The sequence below is a fragment of the Salmo salar genome, chromosome ssa16 (assembly GCF_905237065.1).
Source record: "Salmo salar chromosome ssa16, Ssal_v3.1, whole genome shotgun sequence".
In the NCBI taxonomy this organism is placed as follows: Eukaryota; Metazoa; Chordata; class Actinopteri; order Salmoniformes; family Salmonidae; genus Salmo; species Salmo salar.
In genome coordinates this window covers 63,086,837-63,100,217 of record NC_059457.1, presented here as the reverse complement: position 1 = coordinate 63,100,217, position 13,381 = coordinate 63,086,837, and the positions used below count along the sequence as shown (strand labels likewise).

The following is a 13,381-nucleotide window of genomic DNA, read 5'->3' as shown; positions in this document are numbered from 1 at the left end:
TCTATCCTTGTGGGACCTGACATACCCCAAAGTACCCACAAGGATAGTAAAACAAGGACAATTCTCCTTCATCGGGACATTTCCCACGTCCCCACAAGGACAAAGGCTATTTTAAGCTTAGGGGTTAGGGTTATAATTAGGGTTAGGGGGTAGTTTTAGGGATAGGAGTTAGGTTTAGAGGTTAGGGGTTAGGGAAGATAGGATTTTTAATGGAAATCAATTTTAGGTCCCCACAAGGATAGAAAAACAGGTGTGTGCGTGTACACCCATGTGTGGGTGCATGTGTATCGATGCGTGAGCGTATATGTACACTATGTGTCTGTGTTTACCTACATGCATTGTAATTTCATATATAAATAGCCCTCTTAATGGGTACATGTTGATAATTTTGTGTATTTTTTAGGAACTTGCTCAATTGTCTTGAGACCAGGGATTTTTATTCCAGTTTCCTCCATATTGGCTTAAATAGGTCTGTGTTTTTTCACTTCCCTTTGGAAAATCAATTGTTAATATTAAATTAATACTAATAACTACATTATTTCTGTTGCCATTTGTCATTATGTATTTTTACTTTGTTTGTATTGCTGTGTTATGCTGTATTATAATGTTATATAATAATGTTGCATAATCACGTTTTGGTGTAAAAACCATGGAAATTAAATACCAAAAAATATGTTTTAAGTGAGAAGAAGGCATTGGTCTGAAGCCGAAAAAGAAAGGAAATTCACATGAGCGCCACAATGCCTACTCTACCCATGCTCTACCAAGGTTTACATGCACAAAGCTTTGAACTACTACAGTTTGTATGTTGGTCTACTGTACTTCAAACAATGTGTATATCAGGAATCAAGGTAAGACCCAAGTGCAGACTGTGTGAAGTAACAACGTTTATTGTAACCACAGGGGCAGGCAAACGACAGGTATAAATACACAAGGGATAATGGGGAAGATGGGCGACACCTGGAAGGGGGTGGAGACAAGCACAAGGACAGGTGGAACAGATCAGGGCGTGACAGTGTAGGCAGGTTGCTAAGGATTCAAACCTTCTTCAGATGGATAATAAACTTTACAGTGTCCTGCTATTAAAATGATGTATACAGTGCATTCGGAAAGTATTCAGACCCCTTGACCTTTTACACATTTTGTTACATCACAGCCTTATTCTAAAATGGATTAAATTAATTTATTCATCCATCACTCTACACACAATACCCCATACATTGGTGGTTACAGTCCACTGTGTTCTTGGGGACCTTCAATGCTGCAGAAATGTTTTGGTAACCTTCCCCAGATCTGTGCCTCGGCACAATCCTGTCTCGGAGCTATACGGACAATTCGTGGCTTGATCATTGCTCTGACATGCACTGTCAACTGTGGGAACTTGTGCCTTTCCAAATCATGTCCAATCAATTGAATTTACCACAGGTGGACTCTCAAGGGTGATCAACGGAAACAGGATACACCTGAGATCAATTTCGAGTCTCATAGCAAAGGGTCTGAATACTTATGTAAATAATGTATTTCCGTTTTTTTGTTTTTAATACATTTGCAAACATTCTAAAAACCTGTTTTTGCTTTGTCATTATGGGATATTGTATGTATATTGATGAGAAAAAAATAAAAATGTAATCAATTTTAGAATAAGGCTGTAACGTAACAAAATGTGTCAAAAGTCAAGAGGTCTGAATACTTTCTGAATGCACTTTATTGGCCTACATATATTATATATAGAGTACCAGTCAAAAGTTTGGACACACCGACTCATTCAAGGGATTTTCTTAATTTTTTACTATTTTCTACATTGTAGACTAATAGTGAATACATCAAAACTATGAAATAACACATATGGAATCATGTAGTAACCAAAGAAGTGTGAAACAAATCAAAATATATTTTATATTGGAGATTCTTCAAAGTAGCCACCCTTTGCCTTGATGACAGCTTTGCACACTCTTGGCATTCTCTCAACCAGCTTCATGAGGTAGTCACCTGGAATGCATTTCAATTAACAGGTGTAACTTGTTAAAAGTTCATTTGTGGAATTTCTTTCCTTCTTAATGCATTTGTGCCAATCAGTTGTGCTGTGACAAGGTAGGGGTGGTATACAGAAGATAGCCCTATTTGGTAAAAGACCAAGTCCATATAATGGCAAGAACAACTCAAATAAGCAAAGAGAAACGACAGTCCGTCATTACTTTGAGACATGAAGGTCAGTCAATGTGGAAAATGTCAATAACTTTTAAAGTTTCTTCAAGTGCAGTTTCAAAAACCATCAAGTGCTATGATGAAACTGGCTCTCATGAGAACCGCCACAGGAAAGGAATACCCAGATATCACCTTTCAGGTAAGACCCAGATGCAGACAACGTCGAAGTAACGACAGTTTATTAATTGAACAAGGGCAAGCAAAAAGCAGGTCCAGGGCAGGCAGAGGTCGGTAATCCAGTTAGGTGGGGCAAAGGTAGAGGACGGCAGGCAGGCTCAGGGCAGGCAAAGGTCAGTAATACAGAAAGGTGGGGCAAAGGTACAGGATGGCAGGCAGGCTCAGGGCAGGCAGAATGGACAACACCGGGAAAACTAGGAAACAGGAACAATCGAGAGACAGGCGCAGAGGGAAACCGCTGGTAGGCTTGACGCAACAAAACAAACCAGACAAACAGAGAACACAGGTAGATATACATAGGGGATAATGGGGCAGATGAGCGACACCAGGAGGGGGGTGGAGACAATCACAAAGACAGGTGAAACAGATCAGGGTGTGACACCAGAGTTACCTATGCTGCAGAGGATAAGTTCATTAGAGTTACCAGCCTCAGAAATTGCAGCCCAAATAAATGCTTCACATAGCTCAACATCAACTGTTCAGAGGAGACTACGTGAATCAGGCCTTCATGGTCGAATTGCTGCAAAGAAACCACTACTAAAGGACACCAATAAGAAGAAGAGACTTGGTTGGGCCAAGAAACACGAGCAATGGACATTAGACCAGTGGAAATCTGGCCTTTGGTTTGATGAGTCGAGATTTTAGATTTTTGGTTCTAAGCACCGTGTCTTTGTGAGATGCAGAGTAGGTGAACGGATGATCTCCACATGTGTGGTTCCCACCATGAAGCATGGAGGAGGAGGTGTGATGGTGTGGGGGTGCTTTGCTGGTGACACTGTCTGTGATGTATTTAGAATTCAAGGCATATTTAACCAGCATGGCTACCACAGCATTCTGCAGCGATACGCTATCCCATCTGGTTTGTGGTTAGTGGGACTTTAATTTGTTTTTCAACACCTCCAGGCTGTGTAAGGGCTATTTAACCAAGAAGGAGAGTGTTAGAGTGCTGCATCAAGAGACCTGGCCTCCACAATCACCTGACCTCAACCCAATTGAGATGGTTTGGGATGAGTTGAACCACAAAGTGAAGGAAATGCAGCCAACAAGTGCTCAGCATATGTGGGAACTCCTTCAAGACAGTTGGAAAAGCATTCCAGGTGAAGCCGGTTGAGAGTATGCCAAGAGTGTCAAAAGCTGTCATCAAGGCAAAGGGTGGCTACTTTGAAGAATCTAAAATCTAAAATATATTTTGATTTGTTTAACACTTTTTTGGTTACTAGATAATTCCATTCTAAAAACCCTGGAATGAGTAGGTGGGTCCAAACTTTTGACAGATACTGTATATACTGAACAAAAATATAAACGCAACAATTTCATTGCTTTTACTGAATTATAGTTCATATGAGGAAATAAGTCAATAGAAATAAATTCATTAGGCTGTAATCTATGGATTTCACATGACTGGGAATACAGATATGCATCTGTTGGTCACAGAAACCTTTAAAAAATGGGCCTCACGATGCGCCTCAGGATCTCGTCACGGTATTTTTGTGCATTCGATAGGGGCCTCCCGAGTGGTGCAGAGGTCTAAGGCACTGCATTGCCTTGCTAGAGGCGTTACTACAGACCCGGGTTCATTTCCGGGCTGTGCCACAACCGGCCGTGGCCGGGAGTCCCATAGCACAGCGCGCAATTGGCCCAGTGTCGTCCGAGTTAGGGGAGGCTTTGGCCAGTGGGGCGTTACTGGGCTCATCGCGCTCTAGCGACTCCTTGTGGCAGGCCGGGTGCCTGTGGGCTGACCCAGGTCGCCATTTGAACGGTGTTTCTGCCGACACATTGGTGCGGCTGGTTTCAGGGTTAAGCTGGCGGGTGTTAAGGAGCATGGTTAGGAGGGTCATGCTTCGGAGGATGCATGACTCCACCTTTTGCCTCTACCGAGCCCGTTGGGGAGTTGCAGCGATGAGACAAGATCAAAAATTGGGGAGAAAAAGGGGGTAATATACAACAAAAAAGAACAAAAAAATACCATTTATAAAATGCAATTGTGTTCGTTGTCCGTACCTTATGCCTGCCCATACCATAACCCCACAGACACCATAGGCATTCTGTTCACAACGTTGACATCAGCAAACCACTCGCCCACACACTGTCATACATGTCGTCTGCGGTTGTGAGGCCGGTTGGACGTACTGCCAAATTCTCTAAAATGACATTAGAGTTGGCTTATGGTAGAGAAATGAACATTCCATTCTCTGGCAACAGCTCTGTTTGGCATTTCTGCAGTCGGCATGCCAATTGCACGCTCCCTCAAAACTTGAGACATCTATGGCATTGTGTTGTGTGACAAAACTGCATATTTAAGAGTGGCCTATTATTGTCCCCAGCAGAAGGTGCACCTGTGTAATGATCATGCTGTTTAATCAGCTTCTTGATATGCCACACCTGTAAGGTGGATGGATTATCTTGGCGAAGAAGAAATGCTCACTAACAGGGAAGTAAACAAATTTGTGCCCACAATTAGATGGAAATAAGGTTTTTGTGCTTAGGAGACATTTCTGGGATCTTTTATTTCAGCTTCTGAAACATGGGACATCCATGTATGTATCTATCATCAGGCTGTATGTATTTTTAGATATAGGCCTATTGTAAATGTGTATTATTGTAGCGTCATCATCTTCACTGCAAAAATAAATATAAATACAAAGATAACTTAAAGCTACATATTAATTTGACAGAGGTAATGAACTGTCCATTGATCAGCACAGAAATGGATAAAACAGGAACATGTTTGCAAAACAAGTGGTTCTGAGTTTATGTCAATATTACATAAACTAGCGGTTACAGAAATCAGGAATGCAGACAGGCTAGCTCATTATATCTATATGAGTGCCTGTGTCCAACACACAACCACGTTATGTTGGGCACCTACTGACCAAAAAGGGGATGGTATTATAAAAATAAAAATCTCAATAACATGTATTGCTAAAATAAAGGTTTAAGGAAATACAGGCAGGCAACACATTACTACAAGACAAAACAGCTCACTTGAAAAAAGCTTGGTGGTCTTGTAAGTATAAAAGCAAAGCTTACTTTCACGTCATAAAATGGAATGGGATAATGTCTTCGTGTGGTGTGTGAAGAAACCATTTGCATGCGGTACAAATCACATTATTGTGAATTAGGGAGTTTTTTGTATTTAATAACCTAATATTTTGAATTATGACTATAGTGTAATAAAGTAGTACTAAGCTCATCATTCCATTTTCTGGGTACATATCATTCATGGAAATTACAAATCAAATGAAGTGCAGGACATCTTCTAGATGGTGGCTTTAGCAAAATTCCTTAAACTTAACATAGAAGTATTAACAAAATCCTTGAAAGCTATCATAACTTACTCAATATCAATTCTTTATGTCTAAAAAACGAATTATATATATTCATATGTGCAAATTCCAAAGACAAAGTCACTGTACAGGTTCCTTTGGACATACTTAAAAATAACTTTAGATTTATTTTGTTTTGCACTACACAATTACATTAGCTTTGTTACATGCACAAAAAGATTCGCCAGAAGCTACTAAAAGTAAGAAAACAACCTGAATATGCACTTTAAACCTGTCTGGATCGATTGAGCAAGTGAAAAAGTCCTCTTTATTCTTCACTTTCTTTTCTGTTCACTATCCTCTCTCCCCTTTATTCACGCTCTTCTCTCGCTCTCCTCTTCCACTCTGCTGTTCTGCTGCCCAGCGTCTTGGCTGCAGACCTCATGTTCTTCAGGGAAGCCTTGTTTCTTCTCCTGGTCTGCAGGTTCACATTGATCACGACAAAGACCATCCCCAGCAGAGCACAGACCAGTAGTGAAGAGTCCACAGCATAGAACATGGAGTCGATGCCAAACGGGTCTCTCTACCCTTCAATCAAGTGGGTTGTAGTTATTGATAAACAGACCATGTTCTTCTGGTCAGAGACGAGAGCACACCAGTATTTCCCACTGTTAGACCGGACCAGAGGGACGTTAGGGAGAAATACATTCATTCTGCCCAACAAATCATCAGAGAATTGTTTATACTTATTCATACTGTACATCTTGTGTCCAAAATAACATTGCCCGCCTTTGTACTATTTCTGTACCACACCAGCCTGTCATACTCTGGAAAATCAGAGCTGCATGTGAGGGAAACCTCTCCTCCCTCTGAGAAGAACTCTTCGAGGGGCTCAGACTTAGGGCACACCATTAGACAATATGATATGATGACTCTTGATGGAGGCTTCTTCTGGCAATCATAAAACCCTGAGTGGTTGAGCATCAGTGATGGGATGACTAGGGAGTAATTTCCTTACAATCTTCCATTCACAACATTCAATGTCTGCTTCCCTTGATGACTTAGGATTCTCCTCCACCTTGTCTTTGTCCCATTAGGGTCAGGGTTCAAACAGGGAAGCAAAGCATTCACTCCCACATAATGCTGATTATAAAGTACACTGTCTTATAGATCGCTAAGATGGTCTGACTGTAAACACAACGCTGTCTCTCCAATACCAGGCATTAAATGTGAAGTTGGTCATATGGAGAGAGGATCCGTTGTCAGCCAACAGCACCCGGCCCCTTACTTCCTCCATGAAGGGCTTTGCGGGTTCGTTCATATCCCAAAATTTCCATCTGACTGTAGTTACCATCCCTCCAACAATCCCCACACGGCAGATCCAATTTCCCTCCCAAATGAGCATACATACGTATAAACTGATTATACAGCTTCAGTAGTGCAGACACTGAGGTTGATGCTTTTCTGGAGTTTCACCTTGCCAGCTGTCCAGCACTTGGCCCAATATAGTCCAATGTCTGAAAGTGATGTTCTGGATCAGGACAGTTGAAATGTTATGAATCAGTTTCAGTCGATCCCTTAATTCTGCATTCAGTGTGGAATTTTCAGGTGAAGTGTTAGAAGAGTTCCACAAAAACAGGCTCTCTTCAGCTTTGGATTTAAAGATCAAACAGTAGTCCTTTCCCACATTGTTGTAAAAATCGTCATTTTCTCCTTCTGCTTTAATTTCATAGACTTCTTGGACAGTATGGATGGTTCACATCAAAACAGAAAGTAGAATGTAGTGATTTGTGACAGAGGCCATTGTACACACTCTGTCTCTGCTGATGTGTTGTGACAAACCACTAGCTATTTATTTGCTATTGCTCAGTTATCGTATGCCTCGATGTTGCAATACTGGTGACCCCATGATGTTGAGCCTAATATCTACTCATATCATTCTCTGAAACGCTGAGGGCTTGACATGTCAGAGAAGAGTGAGCAGAGTGCAGTGTTAAAGGTTACTGATGGGTCAAAACATCAGATTGAAAATGCAGATAGTGGCAAAACCAGAGCTAACTGGGGCTTTGTAAACCATGTTTGCATTATGGGCCTGTCCCTGTCAATTGAAAGTTTCCACTTTTTTTAAACATTTGCCCAAGACTTCACATGTTGCGTTTATATTTTTGTTCAGTATATATTATTTTAGTCTAACACAAAGAGATTTTGTTTAAAAAGGAATCATTTTCTGCTAAAAAAAGATGTCAAAATTATTGGCACCCCTGTTTTCAAAACTCCAGCAGCCTCCACTTGTGAGGATAATGACACCGAACCTTTATCTAAAATGTTTTATGAGATTGTAGAACACACTGGGAGGGATCTTAGACCATTCCTCCATACATAATCTTTCCAGATTTGGCATGGCTCAGGAACTTTACTAAGTACCTGGACATTTTAGCCAAAACCTGGTTGCCTCTGCTAGGAGGCTGAAACTTGGCTGCAAGTGGATCTTCCAGCAAGACAATAACCCCAAGCACACATCAAAATCCACAAAGAAATGGTTAATTGACCATAAAATCTAAATAGTGCAATGGCCATCGCAGTCTCCCGACTTGAACCATATTGAACACCTGTGGTTTGAATTGAAGAGGGCATCCCATAAGCGCAGATGAATGATATCAAGGATCGGGAAAGATTCTGTATGGAAAAATGGTCTAAGATCCCTCCCAATGTGTTCTCCAATCTCATTAAACATTTCAGATAAAAGCTCAGTCTCATTATTTTGACACCTATCTTTTTAAGAATTTTGTGTTAGACTAAAATAATATAATACACTTTTGAGCATTTAGTATTGCTCAGTATTTTTATTATTTTATAGTCTTTATCAAGGGTGTCAATACCTTTGGATTTGACTGTATATCTGTTTTTGCTGTTTTCTTATGCCTCGATATTGCAATACTGGGGACCCTGTGACGTTGAGCCCAATATCTACTCGGGCACTGTATCTCGGTGCTAGAGGTGTCACTACAGACCCTAGTTAGATTCCAGGCTGTTTCCCACCGGCCGTGATTGGGAGTCCCATAGGGCTGCGTACAATTGGCTCAGCTTCGTCCGGATTAGGGTTTGGATAGGGTAGGCCGTCAATGTAAATAAGAATTTGTTCTTAACTGACTTGCCTAGTTAAATAAAGGTTAAATAAAAGAAAAATAAGAAAAATCTTTCTCTGAAACGCTGAGGGCCTGACATGTCAGAGAGGAGAGAGCAGAGCTGTGGAAAGGTCACTGATAGGTTACAAGATCACAGATTAAAAATGCTGATGTGAACTATGATTGCATCATGGGCCTGTTTCTTGATTCAGTAGCACGTTTCATTTACATATCTAGAACAGCCAGTAGCACTTTTCATATACAGTTTATCCGGAAAGTATTCAGACCCCTTGACTTTTTCCACATTTTGTTATGTTACAGCCGTATTCTAAAATGGATTAAATCTTTTTTTTTTTACCCACATCAATCTAAACACAATACCCCATAATGACAAAGAAAAAACTGTAAAAAAAAAAAAACTGAAATACCACATTTACATAAGTATTCAGACCCTTTACTCAGTGCTTTGTTGAAGAACCTTTGGCAGTGATTACAGCCTCGAGTCTTCTTGTGTATGACGCTTACAAGCTTGGCACACCTGTATTTGGGGAGTTTCTCCCATTCTTCTCTGCAGATCCTCTCAAGCTCTGTCAGGTTGGATGGGGAGCGGCGCTGCACAGCTACTTTCAGGTCTCCAAGTCAGAAAATGTAAATGTTTGTTCACTAAACAATTAGTTGAAATCCATGCTGTCTATCCAACATTAGCCAAATACCAGAAAGAGAAAACTCTAGCTGAATATCTATAAAACGGCACTAGCTAGCACAGCAGTAACCCCCGTTGTAATGGCTGACAAGCCCGCTTAGAAACCAATCAACAGCTGAGATGAAGGGAGGGAGGGAACAGTCTTGGGAACAGTTATGCAAGTTACTGTATGGCTTCAAAATATTGTCTAATAATATAAAGCTAGCAATATGGTAAATTAGTAAAAAAAAGAGCCCACTTTGTCATAATACACCTTTAATTATACCCTTTATTAACATAGAAATAGAAAGGAAAAAACAAACACATTTTTCTCTGTGTCAATCAGTGGAGGCTGCTGAGGGGAGGCCTGCTCAAAAAGAATGGCTGGAACGGCGCAAATGCAGTGGCATCAAACACATGGAAACCAATAGTTTGATGTATTTGATACCATTCCACTGATTCCGCTCCAGACATTACCACAAGCCCGTTCTCCCCAGTTAGGGTGCCACCAACCTCCTGTGGTGTCAATGTCACTCATTGGCACAGAACATTTCAAACTCATGGTGCATTAGTGTAAGTAATTTGACTGCAACAATTTGTGCACATTGTACACCTATAAATGATTGACTGCTGTAGTGGTAGAGCAATGATTTGCTAGCAGAACCACTCTAGCTCTTTGGTATTACTTCTGCAGTCACAAATGCTCAAATGCATTGGGATTCATCTAATTATTTCACAGTCTGACAACTTTTCATGATGTAAAGTCCGCTGTGCACTATATGGATGTTACCGTAAGTATGTCAGTTTTCACTTGATTAATGCAGTTTCCAATTCCGATTCAACCCCAAACCCGTAACCCTAAGGACTTCATGTAGATATATACTACCATTCAAAAGTTTGGGGTCACTTAGAAATGTCCTTGTTTTTGAAAGAAAAGCATTTTTTTGGTCCATTAAAATTACATCAACCTGATCAGCAATACAGTGTAGACATTGTTAATGTTGTAAATGACTATTGTCGCTGGAAATGGTTGATTTTTTGTGGAATATCTACATAGGCGTACATAGGCCCATTATCAGCAACCATCACTCCTGTGTTCCAATGACACGTTGCCAAGAAGGCCAGCCTCCCGGAGTCGCCTCTTCACTGTTGACATTGAGACTGGTGTTTTGCGGGTACTATTTAATGAATCTGCCAGTTGAGGACTTGTGATGCATCTGTTTCTCAAACTAGACACTCTAATGTACTTGTCCTCTTGCTCAGTTGTGCACCGGGGCCTCCCACTCTTTTTATTCTGGTTAGAGCCAGTTTGCGCTGTTCTGTGAAGGGAGTAGTACACAGCGTTGTACGAGATCTTCAGTTTATTGGCAATTTCTCGCATGGAATAGCCTTCATTTCTCAGAACAAGAATAGACCGACGAGTTTCAGAAGAAAGTTCTTTGTTTCTGGCCATTTTGAGCCTGTAATCGAACCCACAAATGCTGATGCTCCATTTACTCAACTAGTCTAATGAAGGCCAGTTGTATTGCTTCTTTAATCAGGACAACAGTTATCAGCTGTGCTAACATAATTGCAAAAGGGTTTTCTAATGATCAATTAGCCTTTTAAAATGATAAACTTGGATTAGCTAACACAACACACAACAAAATTGGAACACAGGAGTGATGGTTGCTGATAATGGGCCTCTGTACACCTATGTAGATATTCCATTAAACATTTTAAAAAAATGTGCCGTTTCCAGCGACAATAGTCATTTACAACATTAACTGTATTTCTGATCAATTTGATTTCTGATCAATTTGATGTTTATTTTAATGGACAAAAAAAGTAGCTTTTCTTTCAAAAACAAGGACATTTCTAAGTGACCCCAAACTTTTGAACGGTAGTGTAAAGTCCCCATTCTCTCTCTAACCCTAGGGACTTCACGTAGATATAAAGTCCCCATTCTCTCTCTAACCCAGGGGACTTCACGTAGATATAAAGTCCCCATTCTCTCTCTAATAACTAAAGTTCAGCTAAATGGCTAGACCTTCCCTTATGGCCCTTTTTAAATAAATGAAACAGAATGACAATACATACTGTAAATGGAGTGTGATTATTATCAACAGATATTGACAAACTCCACACTAACAAATTCAAATACAGACTAATTTCTTCCATTAAAATAAAGATACACTAACAGCAGTTCTTTACGCAAAACAGGTAGCAGCACAGACAGGCTTGAGTTCATTCATAGAGAAAGGTTTGCTTTTCTGCTGGGAATTTAGTCAATTCTGTTCTCTTTAATTTTCTACCAGTACTTCTTATTGATCACCATTGGTGACAAATAAAAGTTACAACCAGGATAATTTGGCATGCATCAGTCAACACCTAGACTGTACATGATAATACCCGAGTCAGATTGGGGTCAAATTGATGCAGCTTGGATGTGAAACAGACCAAACACAGACTAAATATCTGTTTTACTAATAACCAAATTCAAATGTTACAGTTGAAGTTCTCGTACACATACCTTTGTATGTGTACGAAACAATCAGAGTGCAACTGATTTCTTTGTTAAACATTCAAATCGGTCTGAATCTTTTCATTAGTCTATAAAGTATTATAAGTCTATTGCTTGTATAATAGCTAACAAAATAAGCTTAAAGTGGGTATAGTAAAAATAAAATCATCTCTAGATGCTGTAAATAAAACTAATACATTTGTCAACCCCTAAACCTTAGTCAACAATTCAAAGTTGTGAGACACTGTGACAAACTGCCTATTCCTGAGCTTAGGAAGGGATTAGTCTACTTTGGACTTGTTTCCACTTCTCTGGACTGTTGCAGTCAGCCGACTTCAGACAGCAAGAGGACAAATTATACTGAGTCCTGGGTCCTGTTCATTAGGCACTAATCTCGAGGACAGATGCACGTAACAGAACTGGTATCGTAGTGTATGTCAACAGACTGTGGGATGCGACAACAGCAAGGAAATTTGTTTCTGGTGTACAGATGTTTTGCCACTGATCATTTGGAGAAATCAGGATATTGCAGGTATTCGCATCTTGCACATTTTTGAAGGGGAGGGGACATTTGGCCCCTTGACTTGCCCGTAACTTGCAGAAAGAGTGTGTGTGTGGGAGGGAGGTACCGCCCTGCTTCTGCTACTCGTTCTAGTATCTTTTCCGACACGTTAACAAGCATTTGACTCAATAAAAAAATATTGGGGTGGGGAAAATGAGATTAATTACGCACAAAACGGATCAAAACAGACTGCAATAAGGAGGGACTTCCTGGACTTGTCCTATAAGTAACACAGATTTTAGATTTTAAAACGTTTTAAAACATTTTCTGTTAATTAACCTAATGAACACGATCCTGAATACACTTAAAACAAACTGGCCTGAGGCATTCATGGCACAGACATTTTGATTGAATGATCAAACATTAAATACCCAATAAATGTGCTTAAAACTTCACTCATAACAGAATGAACCTCAATGGACAGATACCCTAAAAAAGTGCAGGCAAAACAGCCTTTTGAGGTATCTAATCCTCTCCCTGCGTCCCTCGTCCGTCTCCTCACAATATCTACATATCCTTGACCTCTCACTCTATCCTCAGTGGCTCCTGTGGCCTGCAGTGACTGATGGGGGCTGTAGTTTCTCAGACTTCCTGTCTTTGGCTTCTGTGTCAGAGGCTGAGTCTGAGTCCTGGGCATGTTGCTGCTTCATCCACATGTCACAGTACAACCCTCCCTTAGCCAGCAGCTCATCATGCCTGGGAGGGAGAAAGTGGAGAATATGTAGTTACAATGGGGACACACAATCACCATTAAAGTCATCATCATGTACTATGCCAAGATGTTCCCACATGGGCACTGTATGGTTTTGAGAATAGGACTATAGTGTGAGAAGCACCATAAACATTGGCCTGTCCCATTCT

The 13,381-nt window shown here is 40.5% G+C and overlaps 1 protein-coding gene across 1 annotated transcript in view; it reads right to left on the bottom strand.

Annotated features, from left to right (window-relative positions):
- Positions 1-11,531: 11,531 nt before the first annotated feature.
- LOC106574324 (ATP-binding cassette sub-family B member 6) overlaps positions 11,532-13,381 on the bottom strand; it is a 33,792-nt gene continuing 31,942 nt past the window's right edge. The window contains exon 20 of the mRNA XM_014150166.2: positions 11,532-13,216. Coding sequence (XP_014005641.2) covers positions 13,057-13,216 — 160 coding nt within the window. The 3' untranslated portion in view covers positions 11,532-13,056. The remainder of the gene's footprint in view (positions 13,217-13,381) is intronic.